The 19457-nt window shown below is 37.8% G+C and overlaps 1 protein-coding gene across 1 annotated transcript; it reads right to left on the bottom strand.

The window, feature by feature from the left end:
* PNLIP (pancreatic lipase) lies at positions 1–18907 on the bottom strand. The gene is made up of 12 exons (XM_019459555.2): positions 18786–18907; positions 17469–17623; positions 12384–12506; positions 9715–9849; positions 8847–8958; positions 7174–7293; positions 6938–7057; positions 6324–6442; positions 3353–3482; positions 1971–2079; positions 1329–1493; positions 1–126 (listed from the first exon to the last, which is right to left on the bottom strand). Exons 1-12 carry the CDS (start codon positions 18829–18831, stop codon positions 63–65), a joined length of 1398 nt encoding a protein of 465 aa, XP_019315100.1. The 5' UTR covers positions 18832–18907; the 3' UTR covers positions 1–62.
* Positions 18908–19457: the final 550 nt, after the last annotated feature.

Raw genomic sequence — 19457 nt, 5'->3', positions numbered from 1 at the left:
TGGATTGCTTCACCAGTAGATTTTATTAGCAGTAAGGTGCAGTGGTCACATGTCAGCTGCTCCTAACACGGGGTAAGAGTGAGCAGAATATCTTCCCTCACAGTTTCTTTACTACAGAAATTGAACCTGCAGAGACAAAATAACAGAAAGTCAGCTTTTCCTGCTACCCGGCTGGTGTGTTGGAGCATAAAGACAGCCTCTATTCTCCCGAGTCTGAGCGAGAGCCACTCCATGTGCCCGAGAGCAGACATTGGCCAAGGGAAGACAGGTCTCTTCTGTATAGAGGACTGAATTCTCCTTTCCAGTGCTCTCATGGCTGTGCAATAGCAGAGGGAGGCGGTGTCATTGGATGCCCCTAAACACAGAGAGTGTTCATTTGTCATATCCTGAAAACACCTACTAAGCACTTGGCACGTCGTCAATCGATGCAACTGAAGAAAAGTAGGGTCAGCGGTATGATGAGAAATCAGCCAGAGGGATATTTCTGAGGTCCTGGTGTTACATTCACTAGGCATTCTTATTTCAATTCAATAATTGAATTGAAACTGACGAGCATTACCCATGAGACTAAACAATGCTCAGTTTGCTTGGAAGCTAATTTTCTTTAATAACATATAGAAGCATATGTCAAGTGCCTGGCACAGACAAGGTTCTGAGAAGATGCCTTTTCTCTTCATCTTCATTTCCTTCCCTGTGGTCTGATGGCTGGAAGGTTCTCAAATAGCACATTAAAGGTTAAACACTAATCTTGATGAAGGACACAAGAGATGAAGGGCACACACACTATATATAAATAAAAGTGAGCTGAATTTTTTTGGTGGCAGTTAGCAACTTGCTGAAGTCAAATTTCCTGCCCACGAATTATGGCATTGGGCCTTCATTGAATTATCTTCTAAGGGGATGAGAGTAGTCCCCCCATCCCATCCCCACCATCAAGAGAGTAAACATATTCATTGTCCCCAACTACTCTCCTGTCCCTTTGTAATCTCTCCTTCTCATCCCCTCCTATCTCTCCTCTCCCCAGGCAACCAGTGATCTGCTGTCACACACAGTTGCTAAATGAAATCATTCTTTTTAACTTAGGGTCATGAAGCCGGATTCTCATTTTAACACATGTATCAAATAACACATACCCATCTACAAATCTCTCAAAATTATCCCCTTGAAATTCTGCTCTTTTTAGCAAAGAAACAGAAGCAATTGGGAAAGCAATTGTGACCATGATGTGGGAGAACAACTATAGATTTAACTTAAAGTAGACTTCCAGTGGGAATAGGATTACAAAAATGACGCGGCGCGGCAAATCTCTTTGGATTTTTATTACTTACACTTTTCCGTCGTTTCTTTCCACCATGATCTTGGACGCTCCCACTCTGGGTAGGGTTGGGTTGATCACCCGGTTGTACCAAATAAATTTAACCTTCTGCAAATCTCCAACATTCACATCAGAGTCAAATTCGTTGGAGTGAGTGCTGTCGGGGTGGAGAGTGCCCCTTGGGAGTTGAGAAGTTAATGGAAACGTTACGTGAACATACAAAAATATACACATCAATATATACATATAAGGTTCTAAAACCAGCTAACAACGCATCTCTAGTAAGGTGACTGGTAGTACGTTTGCATCCGAATGTGTTAAGTGATGCAGACAGGTATGGTAACTCAGTGGCAGGTCATTTGCCAGCAATAACTCATATGGCTTTAATGTCATCCTTACTTTAATAAAATTTCAAATATGTTTTGGTCACAATTCTCCCACAATTTACTAAGTGATGACATCATCATATCGTCTTTTCCCGGTTGTTTTGTGGGCAGGATACTTATTCACTGATTATAAACCAGATGCCACGCATCAAAACGGGCATCAGTGGTTTTCTCAGGAAACAGCAGAGAAAAAAAAATTCCAAAACAGAATTCTGAAATGCATTAAGGTGCAAGGTAAAACAAACAGCTTAGAGTAATATTTCACTCACTTGAAAATTTCATACTGTTTAGAATTCCCTTTATTTCCAAACAAAGTCACTAGCACGTGTCCTGTAACCTTCCTTCCAGACAGCGTGACAGCTACCTTATACCTCCAACCTGCACAGGGTGAAAATATTTGCAAAATGTCAGCTTGTGCAGAAGATATTCTGAAAACAGGCTTAATTGGATGCCACTGCTGCTGAATTTTGAGTAATTTATATATAGCATTGTTTTTTTTTTTAAATTATTTATTCATTTACTTTGAGAGAGAGAGAGAAAGCATGGGTGGGGGGGGGACAGATAGAGAGGAAGGGAGAGAGAATCCCAAGCAGGCTCCACACTGTCAGCACTGAGCCTGACACAGGGCAGATCTAACCAACCTTGAGATCATGACCTGAGCCGAAATCAATAGATGGATGCTTAACCAACTGAGCCACCCAGGTGACTCAGTAGTGGCCGTTCTTCTAAGCAGATAGATACTCCTTTATCTAAATGTTCAGAAGACAGATGTGGGGGCAGGGCAGGAGTACAGAATCATTCCAAAATCAAGAAATTTCAAGTAAATGTAAGTCAGTCATATATTTTGCTTTCAATTTCTTGACCTAGCAATTTATTTTTGAATATTCTAAGAACTTTACGTTAAAAGAAAGCGGGAAAATGGTAGAGTGTGACATTTTCATCAATTCCTTTTCACAGGTCTAAGTTGTCTACACTTATTTAAAAAATTCTATAATTCAGCTTTCCATTGCCATTGGAAATGTATTAAGTTATGGTAACCACTCTATGGTACCAGTCCATACTTAACTAGCAGTTTATGCCATTTAGAGCTAGCCTGGGTCAAACTGAGGAGAGGATTAAACTTTAGTTTTTACAGTGTGGCCAACCCCACTGGCTCCAATAGTTTTCTTCCTCTGTGACCCAGGAAGGAAACCTGGGGGCTGTCCCCATGCCTTACCATCCCTGCACCTTCTAATTCTTATCACCCATGGAGGCTACCGCCCTAAACAGCTCTTCGATCTGGCAACTCCCTTCTATTCCCACAATCTCTGCCACCTCTCTCCCGGATTACTTTTCTGCTTGTACAAAACCTCAGAATTTTCTTTAGTGAAACTTGGAAGAGTCTGGAGCAGAAGAAGCCCCCTGAATGCAGCACCAGAATCGAATATGAAGGAATCAATCTTGGTATCATTTTTAGTTCAGGCCCCCAAAACTCTGTTCTGTTGCCCCCGTTGAGCCCGAGTTACACTGAACATGACAGCTTTTGAATATTTTTCCATGTTTGGGAAGAGTGTTTCCAACTTTTCTGCAGAAGAGCAATTTCACACATTTTCACCAAACATGATAAAATACAGAGCATTAAGGATTTAAGGCAAATATAGTAGAGACTTACGGGCAAAGTTGGTGGCATCACCAGTGTTTAGATAAAATATCTGGCCCACTCCGTTTGTTTTTCCAGGAAATCTGTCAGCATAATGACCCATCTGTGGGCAGCCTTCACTGGGGCAGGGGAAGCACTTGTTCTAGGGGAAATTAACAAATGATGAATGAAGCGCACCCTCTTTTTCCACGTGTTATTGCAATTCAAACATTCTAAAGCCAATTCTGTACTGATGGCAAAAGAAGATTTTCATAGTATCTCAGCAAAGGTTAAAAAGCATTTCATTAGTTACAATGATAAACCAGTGATTTTACTGTTCAATGACACGATACTAACAAAAATATTATAGAAATCATACGAAAAGGGAATTTAGATATGTATTTCTACATATATTTTAATCTTGTCTCTTGCCTTTGTAAGTTGCTCAAGTGGCCCCCAAGACATCCATCTGCCTCCAAGGGTTAGAATTTATTTTAGAAAGATTGCAAAAGAAAGAGCAGAGGGGATGAGGAGCTCTGATATGCAAAATCGGGCCCATTAGTAGGATGAAAGGCTCAAAAGTCAGGTTTTTCTCAGAATTTTTAGCTTCCACTTAGCATGTTAAGGTCTGAAGGATTCAGATCTAAGAGTTTTCCCAATGTGAACAGAAAATGCCCCAGTTGGCCTTTAAGTCGTAGCTGTGAGGTTGGGGTGTGGAGAAGATATATATCACATAGAAAAATGTCCTCTTTCTGGGTCAAGGAATTATGGGAAGAAAAGGGAGAGGGAGAAACACAATGGGAGAGACAAACAGCACAATTTCTGCTATGGAGGGGCAAGCCTGCTCCACAATGGAGGCGAGGGGCAGTCTCTTGGATCAATGAACCAGATGGGGACTGGGCCAGAGTCGGGGTCTGCATCCAGCAAAAACTAAGGGGAGACTGAGCCAGTCAGGAAGAAATGGCCAGAGCTATCTGGGGAAGTTGGCCAAACCAGAAGAGTATATGTGCTGAGACATTATCTGCAGACACCAGCCACGTGCTCATCAAAAATGCAGACCCCCAAGTTCTCCCCTCTGCCTTGCACACACACTGACCACCACCCCCGTGATCACTGTGCCAATACCAGCTTGGGGAGAAACTGATGAAGGGGTCCAAAGGCTGGGATATATGCAAAACTGGTACCATTTCCTTTTTTTTTTTGTTAAAGTATTTATTTTTAATGTTTTTATTTATTTTTGAGAGAGAGACAGAGTACAAGCAGGGGAGGGCAGAGAGAGAGAGGGAGACACAGAATCCGAAGCAGACTCCAGGCTCTGAGCTGTCAGCACAGGGCCTGACATGGGGCTTGAACTCATGAACCACGAGATCATGACCGAAGTCAGACGCTTTAATGGACTGAGCCACCCAGGTGCTCCACCTGATAACATTTTCTTACAAAAGTGTCTGAGTGGGATGCCTGGGTGGCTCAGTAGGTGAAGTGGCTGACTCTCAATTTCAGCTCAGCTCATGATCTCCTGGTCTTGAGAGCCCCATGTTGGACTCGGTGCTGGGTGTGGAACCTACTTAAAATTCTCTCTTCCTCTCCCTCTCCCCCTGTCCTTTCCCTGCTAGCATGCACACTTCATGCACACGTTCTCTCTCTCTCCCTGCCATCGTCAAAAAAAAAAAAAAAAAAGTGTATGAGCATCACTTAAAAGGTCTAAATATATTACTGAATCAGACTAAATTTTAACTGAATGAAACCTAAAGCTTCTTTGCTTGTTTTACCATTACCTAGAGATTGGGGATTTGGGAACAAGATAAAAACAAAGCTAGACCAAAGAAGGGGTTGGTGTTCTTGCATGCATAAGCTATACTACAAGTAAAACATGCATCTCACATATACATATAGCCAACATTTGTTGAATGCTAATTATTATATTTTAGATTCTGGGCTAAGCAATTAAAACATATCATCTCATAAAATCCTCCCACAAAACCTATGGAGTCTCCCATTATTATTGCATTTAGAAATGAAAAAACTGCCTTAGGTTAAGAATTTTGTTCAAATCATTCAACCATTTAATAGTGAAATCAGGTTTCAGACCCTTTCTCTTCATCACGAAGTTATACATCCTTTGTAACTATGACTTCACCTGGCATGTTACTTAAAATTTTATTTATTAAATGACATGGATCACATATTTTTCCTTGAAAAAATTTATAGTGAAAAGAAGAGCAATAAAAAATAACAGGCAAAGGGCACCTGGGTGGCTCAGTCAGTTAGGCATCTGACTTCAGCTAAAGTCATAATCTCACAGTTCGTGAGTTTGAGCCTTGCATCGGGTTCTGTGCTGACAGCTCAGAGCCTGGAGCTGGCTTCAGATTCTGTGTTTCTCTCTCTCTCTCTGCCCCTCCCCCCCTCATGCTCTCTGTCTGTCTCTTAAAAATGAATAAGTGTTAAAAAAATAACAGGCAATAGATATATCACTTTCAAGATCACATTTAAGGTTTTTAACCCAGATGTCTAGCGAATACCAAACAAGATGAAAACTCAAAATCAAGCAAAGAAACAAAAAACTTGACAATTATAAGGTTGCACAGAAAAATCCACATGCCCATAATGATATAGTTTTATAGGATCAGCATTTAAGACAAGTTTTCCATATGTATCGGCATCCTGGAGCCATAGCTCAGATTTCCTTAGACTACTTTTTTTTTTTTTTTTTTTACTTACACTATTTCTAAGACAAGTTTGAACATTTACCTGATACATACTGGAGTGATAGAGAACAAAGTGGACATTTCAGCATATAAGCCTATTCCTCTAAAGTTCTCCAATGCCTTATCACTATTACAATAATGTCAGTGTACTTCAATTAAAAATATGTATGATTAAAGGTATAAATAATGTGGCAATAATATAGTGACATTCACTGAATGCACGTCGTGTCCAGTGAACCATACGTCATGAAGATGTGATGGTTACAAAATTCTTCGGGTACAAAGTAGAATCTACTTACTGCAGAGAAAACACTGTAAGAGGCACAAGGGAATCCAGCAAAGCCATCGGGGTTAAGGATGCTGTCAGAGTAATACTTGTAGCTTCTTAAGTGATTACAGGCCACAAAGTCACGAGTCCCTTGGAAATCAGAAATGATTTACACATCAGCAACAGATTTTATTTTTCCAATGTCATGATTAGAACACAGTTGTTGAGTAGATTTTTCTAATTAGTGTGAACTCATGGTGGTCACAGAACAAAATCATGGATACAGTGTATTTATGATTTGTGATGTGATCAGAAGTTAAGTACTATTGAAAAATTTAATAGTAATGCCATAGCTAAATGAAATGGAAAAATAACTTTAGAAGGAAAAGACTGGTCCATATAGATATAAGTACAACTTAGTAATGCATTCCCTGAATTAGATCCTTGGAAAGTTGACTACAATCACATTTTCTTTCCTAGAGTCTCCTCATGCCCAACTTTCCTCAGTGAAAAGACCATATTTTGTGTTAAAAGTCCTTCATTACAGAAAATGTGAGACCTGTACCAAAATACTTAGCAAATTTAGTAAAATGAAATACAAATGTTCCCCTAGGAAAATCTCTTCATGTCCATAATGGTTTTTACCTTCCCAGATCCCATCTATGTCAACGATCTGAGAGAGAATGTTCTTCCGACATCCGGGCATTTCTTTTCCTCCATTTGGAAAGAAATCTAGATGGCCTACAGTTTGGCTCATTCCAAACCCTGAGGAATTTTAAAATATGAGAAAGTTCATGTCACTGTATAGAGTCAAAATGCTCTAAAACACTCTACTGTATAGAGTTAGTAAACACTCATGGAGGATGAATTGCAGAACTCACCCATGTTGGGGATTATAGGGGCAGCGTCTGTGTGAATTACATCCACAAACAGGGCATCGCTGGGGTCCAATCGGACTAAGTCGGGTGTGCCCTCAAAGCAAGGTTCAGCTGGATCCAACCCTAAAGTAGATAGGATGTGTCATGTTAATATCAGTGTATGCATTCACCTTTCTTTGTTAATTACCTACCCAAGTGCAAGCAGTGGTGGGAACCATGACTTATTTATGGAAAGAGATAAGGTAGTTCTTCCCTACCTTATCATCTTCTTCCACTTTCTGTGTCTAATTCACTATTCAAATTATAGCAAATTTTTCTCAAACCATGAAATTTGGCTCTCCTTATGGATGTTTAGTCACTGGGACAATCCAGGCCACTAGCAACAGTTATAGGGAAAGAGCTAGACTCTGGGAGACATGAGACTCCTAAAAGCTGTTCAGGCTAAAAGAAGTCTCCCCTTCCCCACCTGCCCCACTCTCCTGTAAAATCCTATAAAGGCAAGGACTTCTGTATTCATGGTCACCAGGACCACAACTTCACAAAGTGCCTGGCTGAGTAGGCTCTTGTAAACAGTCATGGACCACGAGAAAGAATGTTCTCTCCAGCAAATTAATGATAGACATCTGGATGCCCCCACCAATCCAAACATGAACGATTTGCCCAAGGTATTAAAAAAAAGAATCAGAAGGTTGGACAGAGAGTGCAAAGATGGAAAAGAAAAGTGACTGCTCCCTGAAATAGTCATCTCTCAGATCCAGGATAGCAAAGTCTTTCCTATAAACTTACAAGGTCGTTTTAGGGCTGAGAATACAACATGTGGTGCCATTGGCCAGAAGCAATCAGTCTGAGATTCGTGGAATATTTTTTATCTAACTAGCAGCCTGCAGGACTGATCAGCCTGTCTTAACCACCTGTATCCTATAACTCTTAGCTCAGGGTGGGTGAGGATTATGCTAATTATCAATTGCTATCAAAGCGTAATATAATACATTATATATTTTGAGCTCTTTAGATTTAATTCTATTTATTATTTATTTTGTTATTTATTCTCTTTATTCTAGTCACAAGACTTGTCCTTTGTGAAGGCCTGAAAACAGGAAAAGAGATGTGAATAAGACTTCCCGATGTTTTTAATTCAAATTTTAGTCATATATATATATATATATATATACGTGTATACGTGTATATATATATATACACACACACACACACACATATATATATGTATATATACGTATATATATGTGTATATATATATATATACACACACACACACACATATGTTAAACAGATGGGGGCACTTGTGTAACTCAGTTAGTTAAGTGTCCAGCTCTTGATTTTGGCTCAGGCCATGATCTCATGTTTGTAAGTTTGAGCCCCGAGTTGGGCTCCACGCTGGGCATGAAGCCTGCTTAAGATTCTCTCTCTCCCTCTTCCTTTGCCCCTCCCCTGATTTCTCTCTCAAAAAAGTAAAAAACAAAACAAAACAAAACAAACAAACAAAAAACCAGGGGTCTGTAGACCAAAGATGAATATTAGTAAAAAATTCGCTAGTCCTCAGAACATACTGATTCCCGATCATGTGGCCCAATTCAGAAAATGCCAAACTGCCATCCGTTTAGACCCCATGTAGGCAACACTTAGTCCGATTTTTCAGCTTTTACTGTTTGACCAACCTGTGATTCGCCCAACCGTCCCATTGATCCTCCTTCCTGCCTCTCCAGCTGCGTGGGCACCCAGACTGTGGCCAATGATGTGGACGTCGGAAGGTGAGTACCCAAATGCTGACTGTTGGAAAGAAAACTTCTTCAGAATGTTTTCAAATATATCAAAACTCAAGATGGCCACAGAAGAAGATCCCCTCAAAACTTGAGTTTTAAGAACGTGTTGCCCCTTCAAAGCAACTGATTTTCACGGACTTCCCCCCCCCCCCCCCCAGTTATAACAGAATATGGCAATGGTTTAACATTTAAACTGGTGGAAGTAGGAATCTCTGTTCTTTTACTATGTAGAGGAAATCCTTGCCAGGTATAAGGAATTGTTACCCAGTGGTGCTGAAGCAAGTATTCAGGTTAGAAAATAATAATAAAAGCATTTACTTAAGCAAATTCTAGGTTAACATTTTTTAAGGTTTTTTTGTTACCAAATTAGATTAGCTTGCTGTCATTGTGCTTCTGTTAAAAACATAAAAAAAACAAAAACAGAAACAAGATAGTTTAACCTTAAGGTTGACGTTATCATGCCAACTTGTTTTAATAACTGATAAAATTCAAAGAAATGCTGGTGGGATCCAATAGAAACAGCCTACCTGGTTGCTGAAAGAACTAGTTTATTGACTTTAATAGGGATAGAAGCCCAAATCTAGATTGACTGATTGATTGATGGATATTGTGTATTTCTTTTCAACCATGGGGAAAGCCGAATCTCAATAGAGAAATGTCTTTCGTAATTATCATACCTACAGCATTTTTTTTTTCTGTTTTTTTGAAGGAGAATCCCAGAGAGCAATGTGGATGGGCTTTTATATAACTTGGAGGCAGTTACCTGAAGAACTTCAACAAAATATGCCAATTCTGCCCCCACAATCCGGATGTTCTGTGAGGCCTGAGTGTAACCGGTTTTGGAGCCACTTTTCCAGTCCACACAGATGCAGTTCACACTTTCCACTGTAAACAAGTTCTGATGGAACAGACACAATAAATGGGTGAATAATTGGGGATGTTTATTAATTAATAACACATTTGAGAATGAGGGTAAATTCCCTTCTCGACCTGTACAAGATCAAGCTTGTTTTTAACCCCAAAACAACAAACACAACTTCTAGTCTGTTATGGTTATGAAATTCCTTTTATTTTTTTCTGTTTATTTATTTTTCATTTATTTTATTTTATTTCATTTTTATTAATATAATTTACTGACAAATTGGTTTCCATACAACACCCAGTGCTCATCCCAACAAGTTGAAATTTAAAGTTTAACATGTACTCTGGGGTGCCTGGGTGATTTAGTTGGTTAAGCGTCCAACTTTGGCTCAGGTCATGATCTTGTGGTTTATGGGTTCAAGCCCGGGGTCAGGCTCTGTGCTGACAGCTCAGAGCCTGGAGCCTGCTTTGGATTCCCTCTCTCTCTCTCTCTCTCTGTCCCTCCCCCACTCATGCTCTCTCTCTCTCAAAAATAAATAATATATAAAAAAAAGTTTAGCATGTGCTCCAAATTGAAGGTTTGGCCATAATGGGAACTGGATTCTTGGGATATCTACTGTAACACATAAATAGACATTTGCTGCAAGAAGAAATGTATAAAATGTGGTACAGTGGATTGTCTCATTAGATCATCATAAATGTCATAAGCCTACATTGTCCCTAATTAAAATGCGCCCCATGACATTGCTTGTTTTGTTCACTGCTATATCCTCAGGGCCTCAAATAGTTCCTGGCACACAGTGGGTGTTCAATAAATATTTATTGGACTAATGAATAAATGAAAGCCTATGTTAGGACCCTTTTAAATAAATATACTGACAGAAAATGAGTAAGCTTTTCCATGATGGAAAGACTAATCAAAGTTTCTGGATGAACATATTTTATTATACATCACTGAAGAGTTATTTCACATAAAAGCATAACCCACCAGATATCTACTGGAAGCCTTGTCTGATGGGGGTCACTGATAGTTTCATGAATGTTAGATCTGGCAGGAATCTTGTCTGTTTGGGTGTATGTATGTTTATACATATCCCCACCTTTTTTCCAAGAAGACTTTCAGAAGAATAAAGCAATTTTATGAATCATCTCCAATTATTTTATTTTACAGATAGAAATATCCAAAGAGGGAAAATAGTTTGCTAATGTCACAGTTAGCTAAGTAAAGAGTTAGAACTAGAGTCTAGGACCTTTAATCTTCTAAGTTTTATTTTAAATTTATTTATTTTGAGAGAGAGAGAGAGAGAGAGAGAGAGAGAGCAGGGGAGGGGCAGAGAGAGAGGGAGAGAGAATTCCAAGTAGGCTCTGCACTGTTGGTGCAGAGCCCAATATGGGGCTCGAACTCACGAACCGCAAGATCATGACCTGAGCTGAAACCAAGAGTCGTATGCTCAACCGACTCAGCCACCCAGGCGCCCCAACTTTCTAGTTTAATCCACTTACTTCTCCATCCTAAAGCAACCATTTTGTCAGAGCCAAAGCATGCAAGAAAAATAAATCTGCTTTTGGGATTTTGGAAATAAATTGTATACCCCTATCTAAAAATTTACATCCCCTTTGAGCTAAGAATCGTAGTCTTTTTCCTTCCCTGTTGTATAAAAATCTATTACTACCCTCTCCCGAGTAATCATCAGCTTTAAATTATTTTAGAAGACAAATTAAGGTTTTACTATTTTTGAACTTGTGACATGAAGCTCATTAATTTTGGCTATCGTCAGGATCAGCAGATAGTCTCTAGAGTTGACTCAATCCAGCCTTTGGCTTGAGTCATAGGTAGGTCTGAAATTAAGAGTGTTCAGGAAAACCTTTGTGTCTTTTTTTTTAGACCTATGAAGAAATAACTGCACCTGTGCACCACGCTGGCCACAGAAGCTTGTTGAATAAATGAATCAATGATAATGTTCCTCAAGCACTAGCAGTTGCTAGGAAAAATTGTTCTCTTTGATTTTCTGTCTTTTAATTCTTCATTATAACAAGGCACATAGCCAAAGACAAATTAAAGAAAATTGGATCACTACTGTTGAAACAACAGAAGCTGTCAATGAAAACATACAGAATTTTCCTAGATACTGCTACCATAGGAGATCAAAGAGTAGCAAGTGAAAATCAAAGGAAAACAATTAGTTTGGGCAAAATAAGTTATCTTAGTTCTTCAAATGGAAATTAAACCTCTTGAAAAAAATTAAAAGTTATTGAAAATACAACAAATATTGCATCAGTATGGCAACATTCCTTGCTAAAATTTTGAAATATCTCTGTATTAGTTATTAAATAGCTACTACACAGAGCCACCAAATGCTTGCCAACCTTGCTGCCCTGACTGTTCCAGGTCCCTCCTACCCCTCTACCACCTCCTGGACCTTACCTGGAATCCCCAGGCCCAGAAGAGTCAGGTGATCCTCTGGTGTCATAGTGGCTAGCATTTGTCCTGATTGGTTGGGGCCTGTGCCTTCCTCATTGTTAATCATCAGTCTAGAAGCAGCCTTCCTTTCATTGATTACCATATCTTACCTTGCATATTTTGGACAACCAGTTTTCTTCTCCCTTGTCTATGAATCCATGAATAATGAAGCGGGTTTTTCTGTCTGCTTTGAAATTAGAGCTCATGATAGTTGATGCATTTGCAATAATTTCCTATTTTGAGAAGAAAAGTGTTTAATGCCAAGTTTCTTATAGCGTCCAATAGAACCATTTGTACACGGAGAGAGATGATGAGTAGGAAAAGACCGCCAAGACTTGAGATCCTTGTGAATATGGATTCTCCTATTACAGGCAAGCTATTTGCAACCATCATCAAGTCACTACTTTCCAGACATCATAACATTTCTGCAGTTGCTTTAGTCAGGATAAACATGTGCTATAACATCGATGTAGGGATCTTGTCTTCATGCAATAGATGGTTTTGCTGCATGTGTGTGTGTGTGTGTGTGTGTGTGTGTGTGTGTGTGTCTGTGTGTGTGCCTGTGTGTGTCTGTGTGTGTGTAATGTTGGGAGATTATATATGATATTAGGAGAGTTTATATATACATATATATATGTGTGTGTGTGTATACACATGTATATAACAATATTTAGAATATTTACTAAATGGCAACATAAAGGTAGGATAAGAATGACATTAAGTTCCAATCAAGACAGAGTAGCTGAATGGATTAAAAAAATAAGACCAGTCTATATGCTGCCTACTAGATCATTTTAGGTCATTTCATATCTAAAGACACTTGCAGACTAAAAATGTAGGGATGGAAAAAGATATTTTAAGTAAATGGAAACAAAAAGAAAGCTAGAGTAGCAATACTTATATGAGACAAAATAGACTTTAAGACAAAGTCTGTAAGAATAAACAAAGAAGGGCTTTACATAAAGATAAAAGACCTATTAAATGAGAAGATATAGCACTTGGAAATATTTAATCACTCAACATAGCAACACCTAATTATATAAAGCAAATATTAATAGATGCAAAGGAAGAAATTTAAAGTAACACAAAAATAGCTGGGAATTTTAACATCTTATTTACATCAGTGGATAGATCATCTAACAGAAAATCAATAGGAAAGAGTGGTCTTAAACAACACATTAGAACAGATGGACTTAACATATATTTATAGGACATTCTATCCAAAAATAGCAGAATACACATTCTTCTCAAGTGCACATGGACATTCTCCAGAATAAGGCACATGTTAGGCCACAAAACAAGCCTTGATAAATTTAAGAAGATTGAAATCATATCAAGCATATTTTCTGACCACATTGGTATGAAACTAGAAATCAATTACAAGAAGAAAAGTGAAAAAAACCACAGACATGTGGAGACTAAACTATGTGGCACCAAGGGGTCAAGGAACAGTCAAGGAAGAAATCAAAGATGTAGTAAAAAACATATCTTGAGACAAATAAAAATGTAAATGCAATGTTCAAATATCTATGGGATACAGAAAAGAAATTCTAAGAGGGAAGTTTACAGTGAGACAGGCCCACATTAAGAAATAAAAAAAAGCTCAGTAAACAACCTAACCACACACTAGATAACTGAAAACCTAGAAAAAGAAGAACAAACAAAGCCTAAAGTTAGTAGAATGAAGGAGATAATAAAGATCAGAGTGGAAATAAATGCAATAGAGACTTAAAAATACAATAGAAAAATAATAAAACTAAAAGCTGTTTCCTTGAAAGATAAATAAAAATGATGAACTTTTAGCTGGACTCTTCTCTTCCAGAAAAAAACAGAGGGCCAATAAATAAAATGAGAAATGAAAAAGAAGTTACAACTGATACCATAGAAATATAAAGGATCATAGGAAACTACTAGTAACAGTTATATACAACAGATTGGACAACCTGGAATAAATGAATAAATTCTTGGAAGCATACAATCTTTCAAGACTAAATCAGAAAGAAATATAAAATCTGAACAGACTGATTACTAATAAGGAGATTGAATTAGTAATTAAACTCTCAACAAACAAAAGTCCAGGACCAGACAGTTTCACAGGTGACTTCTACCAAACGTTTAAAAATAAGACTTAATACCCATCTTTCTCACACTATTAAAAAATTGAAGAGGAAAGGAGGCTCTGAACTCCTTCTATGAGATCAGCATTATTCTAATACAAAAACCAGACAGATACTACAAAAAGATTACAAGCCAATATTCCTGATAAACATAGATGTAAAAATCCTTGACAAAATATTAGCATACTGAATTCAACAATACATTAAAAGGATCACGTAACATGATCAAGTGGGATTTATTCCAGGGATGCAAGGATGGTTCAATATCCACACATCAATCAATGTGATACACCACATTAACAAAACGAAGAATAAAAATCAAATGATCATCTCAATGGATGCAGAAAAAGCATTTCACAAAATTCAACTTCCATTTATGATAAAACCTCAATAAATTGGACACAGAGAGATGTGTCTCAACAGAATAAAAGACATATATGACAAACCCACAGCTAACATCATACTGAACAATGAAAAGCTGAAGGCTTCCCCCTGCCCCCAAAATAGGAACAAAACAAAGGTGCCCACTTTTGTCATTTTTATTCAACATAATATTGGAAGTTCTACCCACAGCATTTAGGCAAAAGTAAATAAATAAATAAATAAATAAAGTCATTCAGATTGGAAAGGAAGAAGTAAAATTGTCACAATTTGTAGATGACAGGATACTATATATAGAAAACCCTAAAGCCTCCACCAAAAAACTATTAGAACTAAAAAATGAATTAAGTGAAGTTGCAGGATACAAAGTCAATTTACAGAAATCTGTTGCATTTCTTCTTATTATTTATTTTTATAATTTATTTTGAGAGACAGAGAGAGAGGGAGAATGCAAGTGGAGGAGACAGAGGGAAAGAGAGAGAATCTTAAGCAGACTCCACTCTCAATGCAGAGCCTGATGCAGAGCTCAATCCACAACCCTGTGGTCATGACCTGAGCCAAAGTCATGAGTTGGTTCCTCAACCAACTGAGCCCCCCACATACCCCAATCTATTACATTTCTACACATTAATAACAAACTATCAGAAAGAGACATTAAGAAAGCAATCTCATTTGTGATTGCATCAAAGAGAATAAAATACCTAGGAATAAATTTAACCAAGGAAGTGAAAGATCTGTCCTCTGAACAATGACACTGATTAAAGAAATTGAAGGCAACATAAATAAATGGAAAGATTACCTTGCTCATTGATTGGAAGAAGTAATATTGTTAAAATGTTCATGCTACCCAAAGCAATATACAGATTCAATGCAATCTCTACAAAAAAAATCAATGGCATTTTTCATATAACTGGAACAAATAATCCTAAAATTTGTATGGAACCTCAAAAGACCCTGCATAGCCAAAGCAATCTTGAGAAAGAAGAACAAAGTTGTGTCACACTCTTGATTTCAAACTACACTACAAAGCTAGAGTAATCAAAACATTATGGTTCTGGCACAAATACAGAAAAATAGATAATGGCACAGAACAGAGAGCCCAGGAATAAACTCACACTTCTATGGTTAATTAATCTACAACAAAGAAGGCAAGAATATATAGTGAGACAAAGACAGTCTCTTCAATAAATGGTGTGGGACAGCCACATGCAAAAGAATGAAACTGGAACACTTTATTATACCATATACAATAATAAACTCAAGACAAAATGTATGACCTGAAACCATAGCACTCCTAGAAGAAAACATAGGCTGTAAGTTCTTTGACATCAATCTTAGCAATATTTTTTGGATCTGTCTCCTCAGACAAGAACAGTGAAAGAAAAAATAAAAAAATGGGACTACATCAGATTAAAAAGACTGTGTACAACAAAGGAAACCATTGACAAAATGAAAAAGCAATCTACTGAATGGGAGAAGATATTTGCCAATGATATGTCTAATAAGGGGTTAACATCCAAAATATATAAAGAACACATACAACTGAATATCAAAAAAACAGTCAGATTAAATAATGGGCAGAGGCCTGAATAGGCATTTTTTTCCAAAACAAGACATATAGATGCCAATAGGCATATGAAAAGATGCTCAACATCACTTATTATCAGGTAAATGCAAATAAAGACCATAAAGAGATACCACCTTACACTGTAAGAATGGCTATTATCAAAAAGACAAGAATTAACAGCTGTCGGTGAGCATGTGGAAAAAAAGGAGCCCTCATGCTCTGTTGGCAGTAATGTAAATTGGTGCAGTCGCCAATAACGAATGGTATGGAGGTTCCTCAATAAATTAAAAATAGAACTACCATATAATCCAGCAATTCCACTTCTAGGTTTTTATCTGAAAAAACAATGAAAACACCAATTTGGGTATACATATGCATCCCTATGTTCATTGCAGTATTATTTATAATAGCCAAGATATGGAATCAACTTATATGTCCATTGATGGATGAATGGACAAAAATGGTATGTGAGATATATATATATATATAATGGAATATTGCTCAGTTGTAAAAAAAAAATAATGAAAGCTTGCCATTCATGACAATATGGATAAACCTGGAGAGTATTATGCTAAGTGAAATAAGTTAGATAGAGAAGGATAAGTACCACATGATTAAACTTATATGTGAATCTAAAATACAAAACAAATGATTAAATAAAACAAAACAAAACAAGACTCATAAATACATAGAGAAAACTAAAATGGTAGCCAGAGGGGAGGGAGGGAGGGAGATGGATTAAATGGGTGAAGGGGATTAAGAGGTACAATTTTCTAGTAACAAATAAGACAGAAGGATGTAATGTACAGCATAGGGAATATAGTCAATAATATTGTAACACCTTTGTACAGTGACAGATGGTAGCTAGACTTATTGTGGTGACCCTTTTGTAACATATATATTATATATAATATACATACATATATATATATATATATATATATATATATATGATATATGTATCACTATGTGATACACCTGAAATGAATACAATATTGTATGTCAATTATTCTTCAATAGAAAATAAAGTGAATCTAAATTAAAACAAAAGAGAGAATAATATCAAGTTAGTGGACTTTTTATAAATAAAATAGATAGAACTTAGTTCTGAAAACAATGAGTTCTCTTACTTCAAAGTTATTCGGGTTCTCGTTAGTGTACAGGAGGAAGCGGGTATTGACATCTTTTGGAGCCCAGGGCAATATTTTGAGGGGTCTTTGCGCAATTCCTGCCCATGGGGCATCATCGCTAAAGCAGCCAAGTCTTCGGAAGCAGATTTCTTTTCCTGTAATGACCCAGAAGCGTTTCAAGGACGTCAGTTTAATCAGAATGCTCTTTTTAATGGTCTCTCGGCCAAAATATGAGTTAAATTACATTTTGTGACATATTTACCTCCTCCATATTCCCAGACATATTCCTATCTAGGCACTCACAAAACAGCTTCAACATCCCAGGCTTCTGGTCTTCATTTCTACAATGTATGACCACCTCACTCCCCTCGTGTCTCTGTCCAGCCCTTGCTGGGACTCGGTCTAGCTTCTCAATGCAGATGTCTTCCTTGGGCCACTGGTGCCCAAGAAAAGAGCAGCCTTGTATTTCCAGGCCTTGGTAGAGAGGGGTGAGGTTTTCAATTCCTCACAGCCATCTTCTCGTGTTGGGTTTTGGGTAGAGAACTTAAGCTTCATGCAAGTGCCAGAACATTACATATATAACAATATAAGTATTTTGGCCCCCTATGTTTGAGGAGAATTTTGGATTCCTATGATGAAGAAGCTGCTCATGAATAATCAAACAGAAAGTCCATGGTTTGGCACAACTCTATGCTTGAATGCTAACCCATAAAAGAACAGCACAAAGGGAGGGATGTCCAGGAGGATTAAGTCTGGATTATAGTAGTGGTAGGAGTCGTAGCCGTTGTGAGGGAGGGCTGCATTTGCAAAATGTTACTATGTGCCAGGTACTAGGCAAGATGATTTACAGGACTACATAAGTCTCACAGGTATCCTGCGTTAGGGGTGGTATTATATTCCCATTCTACAGATGAAGATAGTGAAGCACGCAGAGGTTAAGAATTTTGCTCAGGGTAATACACTTGTGGCTGGCAGAGCAAGGTTTCAAACCCCACACTGGACTCCCAAGTCAGGGTTGCTAGATTAGCAAATAAAAGTAAAAGTTAAATTTGAGTTTCAGGTAGACAATGAACACTTTTCAGTATAACTTTGCCACATACTCATGTATCGGAAACACTTGTCGTTTATCTGAAATTCAAATTTAACTGCATATCTTAGATTATATCTGGCAACCTTACTCCAGGTGTCTGTGCTCTCAACAGGCACCTTTCTCACTCACACCTTATCCCCTAGTGGCTCGAATTCAGCCATCACAGACTTTTTTGAAAGTGCCAAGCAAGAAATCTCTCCCAGCGCTGCATAAATATCTTTTCTTACCTACTACTGCTCCCAGCAGCAGCGATAGTGTCCAGATTAGCAGCATCTAAATAAAGTTAAAAATATGATTAAGTCTGACTAAATAGGTTTTTTTTTTTAAAAGATTGGCGTAATTCAAGTTAAGTTAGACCTCTGGGGGAAATAAGTAAGTTCTAATAAATTAGGGCTTGGAAAACATGTTTTCCTGACTCACCACGGCAATTCCGTCAGGTTCCACACACAAGCAGATAGCGCCTTAAAGGTCCTTTTATAAGCAAACCTTATCTCTTTGAGAAGTTCCATGGAAAAGGAGAGGAAGTTCCAAGTATACATTTCTGGTTCTAATCATAAATAAACCAAGAATGATAGAGCAGGTCAAGTTTTCCACAGTACTTGTGGGAAGATGAGAAAAGGGTTCATACAGACTGTTCTGTCTCAATGAGATTATATAATGCTCAGCATCACCATAATTTCATTGTAGAGAAGGTTCTAGTCTGCCCAATTCTCTGTGCTGCTCTGTGGATATGTGTGAAAGTAAATTGTTTTCACAGATTTGATAGCAGCAGTCTTGAAAACAAATACTGAAAGCTTGACAGCTTGAGCAGTTTTTGTATAACCTTGCCTTACCTTCAAAAGCATGAAATTAGGAGCAGTTCTTCAAGAGTGTTCATTACGATAGTCTATAGAACTAGT

Source organism: Panthera pardus, unplaced genomic scaffold, assembly GCF_024362965.1.
Source record: "Panthera pardus isolate Hobbes unplaced genomic scaffold, ASM2436296v1 HiC_scaffold_22, whole genome shotgun sequence".
In the NCBI taxonomy this organism is placed as follows: Eukaryota; Metazoa; Chordata; class Mammalia; order Carnivora; family Felidae; genus Panthera; species Panthera pardus.
This window is presented reverse-complemented; position numbering and strand designations above follow the sequence as displayed.

Coding starts and splice junctions, on each gene's coding strand:
- PNLIP (XM_019459555.2), bottom strand. CDS start 18,831: ATGCTGCTAATCTGGACACTATCGCTGCTGCTGGGAGCAGTAGTAG. Junction 12,507..17,468: donor AGAACCCGAATAACTTTGAA/GTAAGAGAACTC, acceptor TTCTCAAAATAG/GAAATTATTGCAAATGCATC. Junction 127..1,328: donor GAAAGAAACGACGGAAAAGT/GTAAGTAATAAA, acceptor TTGTCTCTGCAG/GTTCAATTTCTGTAGTAAAG.